At 43.5% G+C, this 17,809-nt stretch overlaps 1 protein-coding gene across 3 annotated transcripts in view; it reads right to left on the reverse strand.

Annotated features, from left to right (window-relative positions):
- Positions 1–17,809, reverse strand: part of iqsec1b (IQ motif and Sec7 domain ArfGEF 1b) — an 85,289-nt gene that overhangs the window by 25,612 nt on the left and 41,868 nt on the right. The window contains exon 1 of one of the 3 annotated variants that reach the window (XM_055221595.1): positions 10,501–10,593. The exons of the other annotated variants lie outside the window; for them this stretch is intronic. Within the exon in view, the coding sequence (XP_055077570.1) occupies positions 10,501–10,547 (47 nt within the window). The 5' untranslated portion in view covers positions 10,548–10,593. Of the gene's footprint in view, positions 1–10,500; positions 10,594–17,809 lie in introns of those variants that run through there. 3 annotated transcript variants of the gene reach the window in all.

Genomic DNA, 17,809 nt, shown 5'->3' on the forward strand with positions numbered 1-17,809 from the left:
TGAGTGTCAGTAGACTCAGGGTTATCTCAATATGTTATGTTATTTATGTTTTTAATAATCAAGATCTTGAAAAATGTCAAGATCGTGATCATGGATTATTAAGAAACAAGTTCACTCCTGAGCATCTCACTTACAAAAGCAGAGTTATTGTGCAAATAGCAACTTACATCCTACAAAAATCTATTCTAACTTAAACATTTAGTTACATATCTGTACGAATGTAACTGAAAATAGTTTATAGTTTCTTAAATAACAGGATACGGTGCTTCCCTTGTTTGAAAGATCAGCAATCCCAGCTATTACTTTGATTAAACTGGATTAAAATCAATTAAAATCACAATCATCCAGTGTGTGCACAAAAAGAATCCAGATTTTATTCTTTGTCCGTATCACCCAGCTCTACTCTAAGCTGTCTGAAGTCTGAAAATCCAATATTCCATTGGTTAAGACGATATACACCGTGTTATTCAGGGCAGAAAGAATATACTGTCCAACACACTCAATCTCATATTTAATTACTGCTGGGAAGTGTCCGTTCATCACAGAGAAACTGCAGGTGGCCTGAGCTGAACCCACACCTGAAAACATGGAAAATATCAAGTCTTTTCATTCACTAGACGGTGTTCAGGGTCAAGTTTAAACACGTTCTGTAACTGGACCTAAATCCCTCATCAGCTTTTATTAAAAAACGTCTAAATCTTTCCTTGAGCAGCTACGACCAAACGCAGAATAAGCAAAACGTAAAGGCCCTGATTTGAGCTGGAGTTCATGATTTTGATGAGAGAACCTGTGATATTATTAAAAGTATGAGTCACAACACGTAAAAGCGACTTCAAACCTAATTCAGCCGCCGTAAAGTGCACAGTCCACTCCGTAATGTTGTTGAGGTCAGCAAACAGCACGCCTGATGTCATCAACTATTCTCGCTCTGTTTAAACAATCAATAGAGATTCATCAGAGAGCCCAGAGGAAAAGGACGCAGCGAAACAACAGGCAGGAACAGGCAGGACGAGGGAGGGAGGGAGCGAGGGGACAGGGCGTCAAACATCAACAACAACAACAACAACAACAGTCCCGTCTCTGTCTGACAACTTCAACTGTAGACGTCCCCGAGCATCAGCTGTAATGACATCAGAGAGAGGAGAGAGAGGACGCGCCGCTACAGCTAATGCATCCCCTCAGCATTCAGCCAGACGTCCCAAAAAAAAAAAACCAGTAAACGTCCTACCGTAGTGTGGAGACAGACAGTGGACAAGGACACGGACGTGCGCTCCACACCGGACAACGGGGACAGCATCTTTAACGCAGCTTCAGCTCCATAAAAAACTCCCAGCGCAGGCCTCTCTCCTGTCTGTTCACTCTGTCTCTCTCACAGCTGATACTGCCCCCCCCCTCCTGCGCTCCATGTCCACGCCCACTTTTATAAGCCCCACCCCTCTTCCCAGTAGAGCTCGGACGTCCCTCCAGGGGCTGCTGCAAGGTCAAGGTCTGTCCCAGCGTTTAACGTACACAGTTTTCACGCTCGCTGCTGTTTATTATCTGTGCCGTGTTGGTCTATGTCAAATCATTTTTTCAGGTGTAAAAATGAAAATTGACGATAAGTAAAGTTCAAAATCAGCAAAGACGAACTGATAGATGCAAGGTTACAACTTTAAATCCAACTACGCAAGTTTAAAAGCAGCATTACAGGCCAAAAGAAATATCAACAATGAGTAAAAGATCAAATATAACCTGAAAATAGTTTGGTCAGATATGAGTTTATGTCTGGACTCGCAGGTTTAACAGTCATTATATACATTTCAGAGGACTGGGAGTGTGGTTTAGAAATAATAAGATTGTCAAAACCTTAGTTGGATAGGCCTAAGTAACTTTACAACATTAGCCATCATTAGCTCACTGTTAAAAAGTAACTCAGCGGCTGTCCCCCCGGTGGATATGAGCACGGGAAATTAGGGGAAAGTGGAATATGCTTCAAAGAAAAGTAAAACGGGATATGTTGGTGACACAATCGCAATTTAATAATCTGATAATAGACTTTTATCCGCACTCCTGCACCTGGAATGTTTAAAAATGGACTTGCTTTTTCTGTTTGTATTGTATTTTAAACAGGACAACCATGTAAAAAAGAGCCCAAGTCCTCTCATTGGGCCACTCTGTATAAATAAAGATAAATAAATAATGAATAGTAACAAAAAATGCTATTTCAAAAAGTCTCGTGGACAGTTGTCTTTGTATTTTATGTTCATCTTCACACATCATAACTTTGTGCTCTACTCTAGGATAAATTAGAACAAAAATTAGACACATACCGAGAAGTTATAGTATAAAAAGCTTGAATCTTACTGCGCACTGTTCGGAGCATGTAGCGGCATGAATATCCAGCCTGTGAGTCCACCTGGAGGAAGTGTGCCAGGGGTCGTGCCCTCTGCAGAGTGGCACTTAAGCCGGTCACCACAGCAACTGCTGAGGAGCGAGTGATGCCAGCGGCGACAAACGGAGAGAATGCCCTGATGGGACGGTGCATCCAGGTCTATACAGGATTACTGATAATGGGATTTCCCTTCCTGCGATGGCCGCTCCTGACAGGTGCGTCCCTGTTTAGCTCAGGTTCAGCTCTAGCAGTAAAAGCACGGCTGAGGTTTAGCACTTAGCTTCAGCGACAAAAATATCCACAAGCCTGTTATATCAGTAACGAGGTTTTTAATGCACTGTCCACACAACAAGCACCAAAATAACTCAATGAGACTGGAGTTCTTTGACAATTTGCCTTCTACGCAGTCGTAAACAACTGACAAAGACGTGGGAATTAGTTAGTTTCTCTAGATCTTAACTCAAACCTCTGGATAGAGCAATAATCAACAAAAATCTGTATTTGTAAAGATGCGTTAGCCACGAAATAAAAAAAAGCCGACAACCCAATAAACTATGGGTCACTTCTGGAAAAGCCACACTTTAAAATCAAACTATAACAGCCTTTCAGTCGACGAGTTCAGAAAGTGACTGATTACATCCATTTCCCGCTGATAGCTCTGTAAGTGCATTTTAATCATTCTTCATAATTCACACATCTCGTTCATTACAGAAAAGCGTTTTGGTTTTCCCGGTGCTGAGCTCAGGGAGACGCGGGCGGAGCAGGAGGGGAGACGACAGTAAGTATCGGCCACGTCACGGTGTAATGATGCTGATGAGGTTAAGCAGCTCAGCACCTTTCTCTATAAGCCTGGAAGAAAGCAGGTCTGTGACGCCCGGGGTCCACGGAGCTGCTCCACGGCTCTCTCAAGTCAACACAACTGGAAACAACGACAACACAACTGGACATCTTTTACTTTTGCATCTGTATATGTAATCCAACATCACTTTTTTATTGCTACGCTGATGTAAACGTTATATAAAATCATTCTTAATCAGATTTTTTCAGGGTTCAATTGTAAAACTCTTGTCCATTGTGAAGCACAGACCTGTCGCGTGTGTTAAATGTGCACTAAAAAATACTAATAAGCAATTAACAATACCCAATGAATGTTTAAATTAACTGTAACTTGTAATTTAAAACTAAATTTGAGTCCCCAGCCCCACGCGATCATTATACTTGATATTCAGACTCAGTTACATCATTTAAAATACTAAATAATAATAAAACTGTACACATTTAGTTTGAATTAAACAGGACACATCAAAAATACAACAGTAAAAGTTCATGGTCATAGAAAACAAGTTTAGCCAAATTAGAAAAAAAAATGAAATTCTCAAATAGTTCTTAAACTTTGTATGGAACTTGTATTTGTCAAACTTTATAAAATGACCTCCACATATTGGATCATAAAATGAAACTGTCCTGGCAGTGATTTTAAAAACCACTAGAGGGGGATATTATTCCAGACACGACCCTTGAGCTGACTGGCACAGACTTTCAGACATGAATAGAAAGAAACGATCATGTCTTGATATGCAGATTCCGACGGCTTTTATTTGCAAATGTTGGCTGAAAATAGCATTCTCCATATTTATCCTGGGCTAAGTCTAACTTTATGCAACAATAGGAGTTTATACTATGATCAGTCTCCACCAATTAGAGCCGGTCGATGTGAATGTAAAGGAAGAAAAGGGACAGAGGGCAATCTCTGCCAGTCTGCAGCCACTCAGGGGACCTCATTACACCAGCCCGGGCCCTTCACTCTACCATGTGTTGGCACTACTTCTGACACATCCCATACACGGAACTTTTCAGCCACAGCTGCACAAGACAGGAAATGTAAAACGCTGCTCGTCAAATAGAACTACCTGTATCAAAGTTATACACCGTGTAGCCCTGAAATCTGCCACGCAGCAGGTGACTCCTGACAAGACATGAAGTACATTTGATTCTTAAAAAGAAAAAACGTCAAAAAGTCCCATGTCTACATTTGACAGCCCAGGTTCAGTTGTAAAATCACCCAAACCCAAAGCACTTCTGACAAAGAGATGTTCCAGCAGGTGTTTCTCGTTGTCTGTTCCAGGTTTTTTTCATACATTCCATTAACATTCAGAACATTCCACAGTCAGAGGTTAGACCTTAAGATACACAACAAAATCCATTTGCCACCGGTGCCAGTGGGGAACACCTGCACTCACTCCAACATTCTTCACGGAGGGAAAGGAACAATACAAGCTCTGAAAAGCACATTATTACACTTTTACTGAAGCTGTACAGTTTTGTTCTGTTGACTATGAATCTAGAGTTGTATTACTGTAAACAGAAGCCTCCACAGACGTGGGCCTCAGTCGTGTTTGTGTTGCAGATCAGTGTCTGCTGTGTCATATGTGCAGCAGACACACTCCTCTGAGGTGTGACTGTGGGCACACACACACACACACAGGCACACACACACGCACACACACAGACACACACACACAGACACAGACACACAGACACACTCCTCTGAGGTGTGACTGTGGGTGACACAGGCTGGTGCATGTGTACAGTCTGCTTATAATGAGAGAGACACACACATAGGCACAGAGACACACACACACGCACACAGACACACACACCCCCACAGACACACACACACGCACACAGACACACACACACCCACAGACACACACACACGCACACAGAGGCACAGAGACGCACACACAGACACACACACAGACACACACATGCACACACCCACAGGCACACAGACACACACACGTCAGGCTCAGTGAGATGCAGACACTAGACTATCATGAATTATTAATACAGTGTGGATGTTTGAAAACTGCAGTCATTAGTCAATGACCTGTAGAGATCATTTTGTCAAAAAGTTGCGTAATTGTTTATGCAAATGCATCATTTGCTCTACAGCTGATTGTGCTGAACTTTAGGAATTTTGTATTGTTTTAGTTTGATGACAATGAGTAAAAATCACCTCCACATAAATCATTTTAACATAAGCTGAAATATTGTGCATTTAGTATGTTTCTGTATGTCATCCAGTTAAATAACAAAACATAAATCAGCTAAAGGACAAATCTCGGAGCTTTACAACAATTCTGAAGTTAAACTGATTAATATTCTCCCATCTCTCTTCTATATTTATACCAAATATTCCATTACTACTAAATATTCCATGAACATTTTACTGTTCACACTCATTATACACAATATTTAGAGAAGCCCATAATTAAAGCAGATGCTCTGACCTGCCTCACGACAAATCAAACCATTAAAAGCCTGATAACAGCGGACATGCTCAGACAGAAGCATCAGATGAAACCTCAGTGCAAACTGGGCAGCTGAGAATGTGCAGAGACATAAAAAGAGCAGCATTTTCCTGACACATCTGCAGTGAGACGGTCTTTCTTCAAAGAGAAGAGAAGAGCAGTGGACTTGATAGTGAGGCCCTGATGAAAGCTGCTCACATGAAGCTGAAACACAATGTGACTGTTAGCACCACTCGGAGTGATTGTTTTCAAGACAGAGGAGAAAGTGCTGAGGCCATTTGAAATAAGTACAGGACTTGAGCGGTGGAAAATGCCGCTGACAGCCGTACGCCCCCCGTGTTCAGTATCATTTGGGTTTTGAAGATAACTTGCCATGAATTTCTAACGGGCCTATTTGTGTCATCATTATCAGCGCGTAATCGTGATCTAACACTTCTTTGAGGTAAAACGGGCGTGAAGCACATCCAGGGAATGACCCACTTTAGCTGGTGCAGTTGCTTGTGTCCTGTTTCACTATTTTAACAGAAGGAAAACGCATTTATCTTGAGTATAGTTTTCAGTTTAACAGCTATTACTGTCTGCAATGTTTTTCAGAAGAGTCAAATCTAGACTTTTATGGGTTTAAGGTTTTAATGGGACAGAAAATAATATAATTTATACAGTGCACGTATCAGAAATGCTAAAACGGAAATAGTAACTCAACTGAAAGCTATGAAAAAAAAACAATATGAACATCTATAATATAAGAATTTATGTCACATTTTTTAAAGTTATACAAACAAACGATACATTAAACGCATCGTCCATTCAAATCTAATCCACATTAATGTCATTTTCATTGTGGTTGACAGGAAATGGATTGGTCCTCAGAGACTAAAGGTTCAGTATCTGCCCAATCTCATCTGTGCTGCCCATAAAGACCCAGTCCCAGCTGTGTACGCGGACTCAATACTCCGTCAATACTTCTGGAGGAGCTCTGGTGTTTTTTTACAGTCAGCGCAGATCGACAGAGGCACAGTATTGGATTCAAGCCAATAGTGTTTAAAATTCACACCGTCGATAAAGTGATCCAGCGTCTCTCTAATGTGAAAAGAAACATCAGCATAAATCACATCTTATTTTTTAACTACAGGCGGACCAAAAGTCACTGACACTTTTAAATCTTCATTAGCTCCTGTAATTCTTAAGTCAAACTCACCAAATTTTAGCAGGAGGTAAACTGAACCTTCAGAGATTTTTGGCGATATATACGGTCATAATTGTTCACTTACACTTGAAATTATCACTACGTTTTTTAAGCGTCCACCATTTTCGGTTTTGCACTGAATAGCCCGATCCAACGCACTTTGCATAACATTTTTGGCTCTTATTTGATCCTCGATATTCCGTTTTAAGTCGTTTATCGTCTGAGGTTTATTCACAAACACCTTTTCTTTAAGATCGTCCCACAGGAAGAAATCGGGACTAGCCAGGTCTGTGGAGATACTGCCCCCTGTCTTTGAAAAACACTTATTATTCCTTTAATGGCATTTACGCTCGGGGCATCTCTGGGATTAAAATGTCGCTCTAAATGCTCTGAAAAATGTGTAACAAAGTAAAAATAAACTAATAACGAAGATAAGGTCCAGACAATACATTCAACTCCACCGTTTAAATGTTCTAAAGCTTATTTTTCATGGCATCTCAGTTAAACCTTAATCTGTTCAGTCAGGAGATGCCAATATTTGTAATTTAGCATAATGTAGGAGTTATGTAGTTTATTTTTTGCAGCTCGCTACTACATATTCATAACTTTCAGATTACTGGATGTTTTCCCAGAAAGGAGTGGGAGGATTCCAGGTGCAATTACTTCAGTTATTATGTGTATTATAACCAACTGCCCTCGAATCCAAAAGAGCAAAGCTGTAGCAGACAGGTTTTGTTTTTGCGATCATCAAAATGACCCTGGGAAGTGATATCATGATAGTTTTAGATTAAAAAACATGCTAAAATGTGTCTGTAAATGTCTAAAAATAAAAACGACCCAACTTTAGTGGATAATTCTTGAAGTTGTCAGCATTTAATAGTTGATTTGTAGAACCTGGGTCCATCTCCGGTCACCTCTGCGCCACCTCGAAAACATGAATGTTGTATGAGCTCTTCAAATGCATTAACCATAAAGTGTGACCCCAGGTGGTGGCCCCATGTCCCGGAGCACTCTCCCCTCACGCCCACCGCCATTATTGACCGGTCCGTGGGTCACTGCTGCAGTAGAAGCCGACTAATTATCAAAGCTGACAGTGATGTAAAGACTCCACGAGCGCCCATGCTGTGGAGTTAGGACCGTGACATTTATTCATCGTTAAGGCGACTGCAGTCCATTACAAATCCATCCGCCCACACAGAAAACGCATGCAAACTCTGTTACGCACACGTTTTTTTCACCGTCCTATAATCACCGGCGACAAATAACTTCAACATCTGCATAAATAACAATTAAAACTACAAAAAATGCATGTAAAAATGTGGAAACTGTTTGGATAACCTCTAAACTTTCGCTTCTGCCTCAAAGTCTAACCCCTAATACTTGGTAAATTCCTTCCTTGACAAGCAATTTATGGAAGGAACGGGTCCATAGAGTGTGGGATTCATTCCAGGAACATCTGATGTCCAACACTACGCAGACACAGTCAAGGTGCATTATAATTTTGACACAACAGGCCCAGATGTGATAAGACTAATGAGGTTCAAAGCATTCTTCTCACTGGGTGAAGAGATGCTGTGAAATCCCGACGGAATGTCTTTGGTAAAGGTCTGCAAGCACCTGGAGCACCCAAAATGACGTCTTTTCTTCATGGTACATATGAAAACAAATCAGTAAAGAGGTGGGTAGTCGTAAGTTTTAATAAATGAGAGTATGACTTACCCTTTTCCACTCGACTCGCGTGGAAAAGTTGGATTTGTTCACTTATATCCCCTTCGTCCACGTATTAAAATGTCCCTTAATTGCAAAAATACTGTCCTCTCATTTCTCCTATGGCCAAAATATAAAACTAGCTGACAGTTTGGGCTGGAGTATGTTGCTAAAGGGATAAAAAAACAAGCAAATGAACACGTACGAGCACACCTGAGTCGGTACATGAATAAATAATGGTGTACTTTTGGTCAGCCGGATCAGGTGAGCCTCTACTGTTACACTGCGCAAACACAAGCTTTGACACTACATCAAGGCATTGTAGTCTTATAAAATCCCCTCGTGTCTCTCTCCACAGTCCATAGAAACATTATATCAAGAATAATGTGGGGTTAAAATCTGTTTAAGGTGAATTACACAGCGAATAAGGTCCAAAAATATGCGTAAACGACTAAATGATACAACCACATCTGTTAATCGCTGCTGTTGTTGTTCTGTAAAATGTAAAAAGTTGAGTGTAAATGAGACACGAGCCCATCAGAAACGCAATTTTGTATGAGGTCACGAAACATCAGCAGTACAGATGCGGTTGCTATAGTTCCCGCTCGAGGAAAGTGGAGCGGAGAGAGGCAGAGCTGCGTGAGAGAAAAGGGAAAACGCGCTGGAAGATGACTGCTGTCTTTAGGAATGCAGTTTATACGCAGACGACACGGCTTGTTCCCCGTGTTAGAGACAGGGCCATCACCGGGTCAGCCTGTCAGCCCAACAATAACACGGAGAGGTGCGGAGAGCTTCCCGACCAACGCGAGAACGATGGGTTTGAGTCCGTGTTTGCGCTTCAATAATAAGCACGTGGAATGATTTTTATGTCCTAACGTACGTACAAACATAAAACTGGACTGGCGGTAACTTTTCTGCTGGAGAGGACACTATTTTCTTGCTTCTTTGTAAAATATAACGTTAATTTGAGTGTCTGACAGCGTGGCATTAAGCGTATTTATGTTTACAGATAGAAAAAGATACCACCAGGTCAATACAGGTCAGATCTGCGCAGAGGCGAATTCGATTTACGATCCTAATTGAGCACGTTATAGCCTAGAGATGCAGTTTCCATTCCTGTGCTTGCTCCTACAGCGAGCTCAGAATTCAGCATTACCACGGGCAAAATAGGAAACACTGACAGTACTTAAGTTTAATTATTCCGACATGTTCCATTATGAACTAAGCCCCTTGTCCGCAGTGAGTATGTGAGTGTTTAGCACCGAACTTATCACACAGTCCGTGCCAAAAAAAAAAAAAAAGCAGCGTTCATTGTGAATCAGCAGTGGAAAATATCAGTAGGACGCCACATTTCCAGACACAGCCCGTTAGATTTCAGACTTTCACTCAGACACACTGGGAGAACATTGTGCTATTAGAGCCTGAACCTGGATCAGTGGGAAGCTTGTGCAGAGTAGAATTACAGAGCAAACTTCTAAATCCTGATTGGCTGATGCTCATCACAAGGCTCCAACCGCAAAACCCACTAATGGTAGAGTTGCATATAGTGAAATCACAGTTTGGAGCCAATAGTGCTTTAATTCCCCCTTTAGGACCCCAGTTTCATGCAACTACTTCAGTTTTAAATTGTTTATTTAATCATAATTACAGTTAAATGCTACAGTTACAGTTGCTGATTCCAGTCTCATTAAGTACTGCGCTAATTACTGCATTTTAAGAACATCTTGGGCTCTTTTATTCAGTTTTCTCATGTAAAAATACAGCGTCTATACAACCGCACAATCTACGCAACACAGCAATCATATATTAGCATTATTTAGCCAGTTATTGTAGTTCAATTTAAAGTGAAACAGCTACACTTCACAAACCACAAACCAAAACTAAACACAAAGCACATGTGCCAAAGCTGGTAACAGTCCTACCTTATGGTGCGCACAGAAATGCAGTACTTCCACATCAGACTCCTCATGCCGCAAGCATCTTCAGTGGGAAATCGGAGCCAGCACAGGCCAGAAGGGAAGTCCACCTCTGTGTTGTCCTGATAGTCCTACACAAGCTGCTCCCTGGGTCTGGCCCATGCCACTCCTCCTGCTTCCACTGGCTCCACCACAAACATTAACTGGTCTTTTTACTGTGGTCAAGTTGTGACTATGTCTACCCTAAAAGATTGGATTAAATTAGTCACTACCAGAAGCAGATAAAAATAAGTCAAATGGGCACAAAACGTACAACAGAATCGTTCAGCCACATTATTACAGTATAAATATGGGCTCATTTCCAAACGCACGATGGAAAGTGAAATACCAAATTGCCCATTATATCTCTCTTTATGATGTAAGTATAAAAATGGTTGGATGCGCCGCATTTGCCATTGATTATAACGTTTTACTTTAGGTAACTGCTCTCCTCTCACTGACTGCTGCCTCACGTCTCTGCAGTGCCATGCGACTGTGTCTCTACTTCTGCTATTTCAAAGCAGAGGCTTATGTCGTGTTACCAAGTAAGGCCAGCTGCCAGAGGGGCAGACGAGTCCACGGCCCTCCTCAGTCCACATTCCTCCAGCCGCAGCCTATCACCTCTCAGCACCGAGCCCCTGCTCCTGTCCATGATTTAACTCACAAGTATTCACAATATTTAAGTAGAATCAATGGCCACAATATGGTTTTCTGTTTGTATGATGAATTCAGATTTAAAAAGTAAAAAAAAAACAAAAAACACTGTCAAATGTTAAATTATACACTTAATGATCTACATCACGTGTGTCAAACTCAAGGCCCGCGGACCAAATGTGGCCCACCACCTCATTTTATCTGGCCTGCGACGAGGTGAATTAAAATGTACGACTGTCATAAAATATCAGTTCATCAGGAGATACACAGTTAGTCATATTTTTTACAGAACAGTGAAGAAAGTATCAACCTCGATGAAGAATTATAAAGATGAGAATAACTCTATTGCAGCACAATTTTACTACAATAGTTAAATAACCTGAGGCGGCTCTTTGATGTAATAAAACATTATGTAAAGAATTAAGGGACTGTGATGTTAAACCTGAGCCAGAGCAGGAGGCAGATGAATCATTGTGCGTCTGACACAAAGGTGAGACACATAGATGCAGCCGTGTTCAAACGCACAACATCCATTTACGGGTCTAATCTGGCATCATTCATACATAATAAATAGCTTGAAATCTGTGCGCATTCATGAAGCGTGGAGAGAAATAATGGCAAAATTTCATTCAGACACTCCTTTCAGTTTCTTCACAAACTCAAGACTAGACAGCGTTTCATGAATAAGTCAGTTTTCAAAACACAAGAGAAAAGAACATCTGCCGGGTACTGAGTCAGCACAGGGGAATGCTGGGTATCTGCGAGATGTGAGAGGGAAGAAAAAACAGACAAATCGAGAATCAAGATATCTGCGCTTAACAACAATGTAAATCTTTAGGTTAAGGAAGCGAATGTTTCTTCTTTCTGCTGGAATGTAGGAGAATCTAAGACCAGACTGTACAGCGCGTCTGACAAATGTCCAACTGAATCCAATCACTGCATTTATAAACTTCTTAAAGACAATAAATTAGGAGATAATGTAATTACCTTCTTGACATGTTTTGACAGCTGTGAGACGTCCTCAAAGTGTCACTGGCTTCGCTGACGTGTCACTTATCAGCTGTCGTCACGTCCTCAGGCTCCTAATTTATCTTTTTTTTTAAAGCGCTTAAGTGTGTGGATATAGAAAAAAGAAAAGAAAAGACACGATGAAAATGTTCTGACCTATAAGTGAAAGTATTGTGCAAGTGTTTCAAATGCAGAAGACGTCTCCTCTTGAAAATACTTTTAAATCCAGCTGTGAGACAAACAGACCATGAGCTCGTCTGATTAGTTAATCTGTCTGTGTCAATCACGTCTTTGGGAAGTTGTGGAGACAGAATACGGTCCCTACGATATAATATAAGAGCGAAGGCAATCTGAGCTGCCACGCTGTTGGTCAGGAGTACCTCGCTGGGGGATAAGGCTCCTCTGAAATTAGGTTGGTCTGTCAAAACCAGACTTAGAGAGACTCGTCCTGCGTTTGTGTCCAGTAGATTAGACGACTGTAACGTCCAGATCACTGGACTCTCCAAACGAGACTTAAGACAGAACATCCAGAACATCCAGAACACTGCTGCTCGGGTCAGGACTAGAACCAGGAAGTACGAGCACCAGAACTAAACCAGGACTAAAGCAGGACTAAAGCAGGACTGAACCAGGACTAAAGCAGGACTGAACCAGGACTGAACCAGGACTGAACCAGGACTGAACCAGGACTGAACCAGGACTGTACCAGGACTAAAGCAGGACTGAACCAGGACTGAACCAGGACTGAACCAAGACTAAAGCAGGACTAAAGCAGGACCAAAGCAGGACTAAAATAACCTGAGGACCAAACCAGGACCAAACCAGGACCAAACCAGGACTGAACCAGAATTAAAGCAGGACCAAACCAGGAATAAACCAGGACTAAAGCAGGACTAAACCACGACTAAACCACGACTAAACCCAGGATTAAACAAGGACTAAAACAGGATTAACCGAGGACCAGGAAAAGGGTTTTATTCTGCACTTTTCTCCTTTAATGTTAATCTTAAGATTATTTGTGATGATTTATGTTTCAATTTGTTGTATTGTGATTTTAATGTCTCTCTTGTCGTGTGACCCAGAGGACGTCCACTCCACACTGAAGCCCCACACGCTCTGGAGGTGAAACTCGGGCCCCTCACACGTATCCACTCCCATAGAGCACATTCTGGGCACATTTTAACCAAATTCACTCGAGGTCTGCAGAATGCCACATTTGCATGAGGCAGCACTTGAATCCTGACCCTCCATCAGCGCTGGGCTCACAATGTTATGGCTCGAGTCCATAACAGGAAGTCCAGCTGTCCCCTAAGCGTCTGGCATGAGTGGAAAAGGATCACTGTCACTACACAAGCACCGTCCCCAGGGGTAGGACACCAGTAACAATGTCATACTTAACCGTAAATTAGTTTATGGCGGCATTTTAGTTCAGAAAATTAACACGAAAATGGGACAAAATCATTATAATTGATACTACTATATAGAACATCCATCTGTGTCTGAAAACTTGGCAAGATGAACCTCATATTTCACACTTTATACGTTGAATCTTTGAAAAGTTACAGCGTGAATAATACGACTAAAATCTATCATATGAATTGAGTTGCTTTGCCTTCACCTGCAGTGCTTTATATTATGTTTTTTTTGGTCACTGAACTGCTTTCCGTGTGCAATTTAACACCATTTTGATCGCATTTTGTAGCAGTATCGGGCTCATCCTCCTCAAAATATCTGACGCACCAACTGTCTGAGCGGAAGGAAATGCTGAAGCGCAGTAATGCTAATCCGCACATACACCATGCACCTTTGTTATTCTAGACGGTTAAGAATAGCCGACTATTTTCTCTCCCCGTGGGCTTCAGTGGCCTTCGTCAGAGCAGCTGCCAAACACTACATCGACAGTACATCCACACGACCTCAGCTTATGTCACGCTAATATAGACGGATCCTTTACGAAGCGTCATTCTGGATAGTTTCAACACTTTGGCCTTGTATACGCTTTAGCGAATCAGGGTGGAGTAGTGTAAATAATGCTAAAACTGTAGCTCGTCGACCAAGATTGGGGATGTACAGCCTTTAAAAATATAAAGTATCACAAATCACAGCCTCATTTTTAGTTTGATTATTAAAACGCACTCAAAACTATGACGTTCATTTGCAAGTAGCACGTTTCTGATGATCCTATTATAATCTGATTAGCAGGATAATAAAAAACAAGACACTCAGGACATACATTTATTTATCTATCCTTTAAAATTGTTTTGTTTCATTATGTTTTGTTCTTTGGAAACTCGCTGCACAGAACCAAGGCTGCTGTTCCACTTCTTACGTTCTTGTCCACAATCACCCGGCACATTGTTTTGACAAGGACCCACAGACGCTGATGTTTCCATTTCACAGCCACAAGGAGATCCAGACAATGAGTGACCCATATGAGAGTGACTGGTACAAGAGCAGACAGGGAGCAGGGAGGGAGCAGGAAGAGCAGACAGGGAGCAGGGAGGGAGCAGGAAGAGCAGACAGGGAGCAGGGAGGGAGGAAACATGGAGCAGGGAGGGAGCAGGAAGAGCAGACAGGGAGCAGGGAGGGAGCAGGAAGAGAGAAGGAAGGGAGGAAACAGGGAGCAGGAAGGGCAGACAGGGAGAAGGAAGGGAGCAGAAAAAGAGCAGACAGGGAGCAGGGAGGGAGGAAAGAGGGAGCAGGAAGGGAGCAGGAAAAGAGCAGACAGGGAGCAGGGAGGGAGGAAACAGGGAGCAGGAAGGGAGCAGGAAAAGAGCAGGAAGGGAGGAGGAAGAGCAGACAGGGAGCAGGGAGGGAGGAAACAGGGAGCAGGAAGGGAGCAGGAAGGGAGCAGGAAGGGAGCAGGAAGGGAGCAGGAAGGGAGCAGACAGGGAGCAGGAAGGGAGGAAACAGGGAGCAGGAAGAGCAGACAGGGAGCAGGAAGGGAGGAAAGAGGGAGCAGGAAGGGAGCAGGAAAAGAGCAGACAGGGAGCAGGGAGGGAGGAAACAGGGAGCAGGAAAAGAGCAGACAGGGAGCAGGAAGGGAGGAAACAGGGAGCAGGAAGAGCAGACAGGGAGCAGGAAGGGAGGAAAGAGGGAGCAGGAAGGGAGCAGGAAAAGAGCAGACAGGGAGCAGGGAGGGAGGAAACAGGGAGCAGGAAGGAAGCAGGAAAAGAGCAGGAAGGGAGGAGGAAGAGCAGACAGGGAGCAGGGAGGGAGGAAACAGGGAGCAGGAAGGGAGCAGGAAAAGAGCAGACAGGGAGCAGGAAGGGAGGAAACAGGGAGCAGGAAGAGAAGACAGGGAGCAGGGAGGGAGGAAGCAGGGAGGGAGGAAGCAGGGAGGGAGGAAGCAGGGAGCAGGAAGGGAGCAGGAAGAGAGAAGGAAGAAAACAGGGAGCAGGAAAAGAGCAGGAAGAGCAGACAGGGAGCAGGGAGGGAGGAAACAGGGAGCAGGAAGGGCAGACAGGGAGAAGGAAGGGAGCAGAAAAAGAGCAGACAGGGAGCAGGGAGGGAGGAAAGAGGGAGCAGGAAGGGAGCAGGAAAAGAGCAGACAGGGAGCAGGGAGGGAGGAAACAGGGAGCAGGAAGGGAGCAGGAAAAGAGCAGGAAGGGAGGAGGAAGAGCAGACAGGGAGCAGGGAGGGAGGAAACAGGGAGCAGGAAGGGAGCAGGAAGGGAGCAGGAAGGGAGCAGGAAGGGAGCAGGAAGGGAGCAGACAGGGAGCAGGAAGGGAGGAAACAGGGAGCAGGAAGAGCAGACAGGGAGCAGGAAGGGAGGAAAGAGGGAGCAGGAAGGGAGCAGGAAAAGAGCAGACAGGGAGCAGGGAGGGAGGAAACAGGGAGCAGGAAAAGAGCAGACAGGGAGCAGGAAGGGAGGAAACAGGGAGCAGGAAGAGCAGACAGGGAGCAGGAAGGGAGGAAAGAGGGAGCAGGAAGGGAGCAGGAAAAGAGCAGACAGGGAGCAGGGAGGGAGGAAACAGGGAGCAGGAAGGAAGCAGGAAAAGAGCAGGAAGGGAGGAGGAAGAGCAGACAGGGAGCAGGGAGGGAGGAAACAGGGAGCAGGAAGGGAGCAGGAAAAGAGCAGACAGGGAGCAGGAAGGGAGGAAACAGGGAGCAGGAAGAGAAGACAGGGAGCAGGGAGGGAGGAAGCAGGGAGCAGGAAGGGAGCAGGAAGAGAGAAGGAAGAAAACAGGGAGCAGGAAAAGAGCAGGAAGAGCAGACAGGGAGCAGGGAGGGAGGAAACAGGGAGCAGGAAGGGAGCAGGAAGAGAGAAGGAAGAAAACAGGGAGCAGGAAGGGAGCAGGAAGGGAGGAAACAGGGAGCAGGAAGAGCAGACAGGGAGCAGGGAGGGAGGAAACAGGGAGCAGGAAAAGACCAGGAAGGGAGAAGGAAAAGACCAGGAAGGGAGAAGGAAAAGACCAGGAAGGGAGAAGGAAAAGACCAGGAAGGGAGAAGGAAGAGCAGACAGGGAGCAGACAGGAGAAGAATGCAGAGGTGGAGGGAGCAGCAAGAAGCCTACAGTGACAACAAGCTGTGAGTTTTCTGTGTCTGCAGACCTGTGGTGTCCAAATGAACATAATTAACGCTCTTTTAGCGGCACAGCAGTCGTTTCACACATTTCACACGGTCTCTGACTGATGTATGTTGTTTACTTACTGGCACTGATCCCTGTGGCAAAAGTGATTGGTAATTTACCATTTTCTCTTGTCACATTATTAATCATTTCTCCAATGTGAAAACACACATTTATTTATGGATCACATTTTGCACGAGTCAGACATGAATCCACTTGGCGAGAGTCCAGAGGCGCCGCAGGTCCACACTGAGCTCCTCCCACCCACTAAAATTAATTGAAATTAGATGAATGCATGGACAGCCTTGTTTACACACTGGACCTGAATTAAAGGACTGATGAACCACCTAATAGCACAACTTTTTATTCAGCACCTCATCAAGTTGAGTGACTATAAGTCGAGCAACTACGTGTCAAAGTCATCCCCATGAACGAAACATAAAAAACACAAGCTCAGGTGAAACTAACAGAAAACTGGTAAGAAACTGTCCCACAGACTGAATTAGAAATCACCATCTGACAAAAGACAAAACAACCTGCCAAATGAAAAAATATGTATGTATGAAATGAGTTGGCACATGAGTGAGCCGTGTGTTTCTGTGACACTCATCCAAAGTTATTACATTTTCACAAAGGTGCAAAATCAACCCAACACAATGACATCCCTCTGCATCCATACAGCCCCCCCCCCATCCCGCCGGAGACAGGGCTGTATGGACGGAGAGGGGGAGGGGTTTATGAATAAATATGAGTTAAAGATGTGAGGGGCTCGTCCTCTCAGGCGTGATTACAGCTCAATGGAACAGAAATAGATCTTACTTATAGAAAAAAAAGTAAATGTCTTGGTTGAGAATCAAGTTCAAGTCGCAAAAGAGCAAAAATATTACTTTGTACCCGGCTTAAAAGATGTTTCTGCTCATTATATTTTGATGAGCTCTTTGTGCTTGATTATAGACGGTGTATTTAATGTTATAATTGTGCATATCTCCACCTATTTCTAATCCATGTAAAGTATATTTTTGTGTTTGGGTTTAACTCATTCAA

This window comes from Periophthalmus magnuspinnatus, chromosome 5 (assembly GCF_009829125.3).
Source record: "Periophthalmus magnuspinnatus isolate fPerMag1 chromosome 5, fPerMag1.2.pri, whole genome shotgun sequence".
Taxonomy (NCBI): Eukaryota; Metazoa; Chordata; class Actinopteri; order Gobiiformes; family Gobiidae; genus Periophthalmus; species Periophthalmus magnuspinnatus.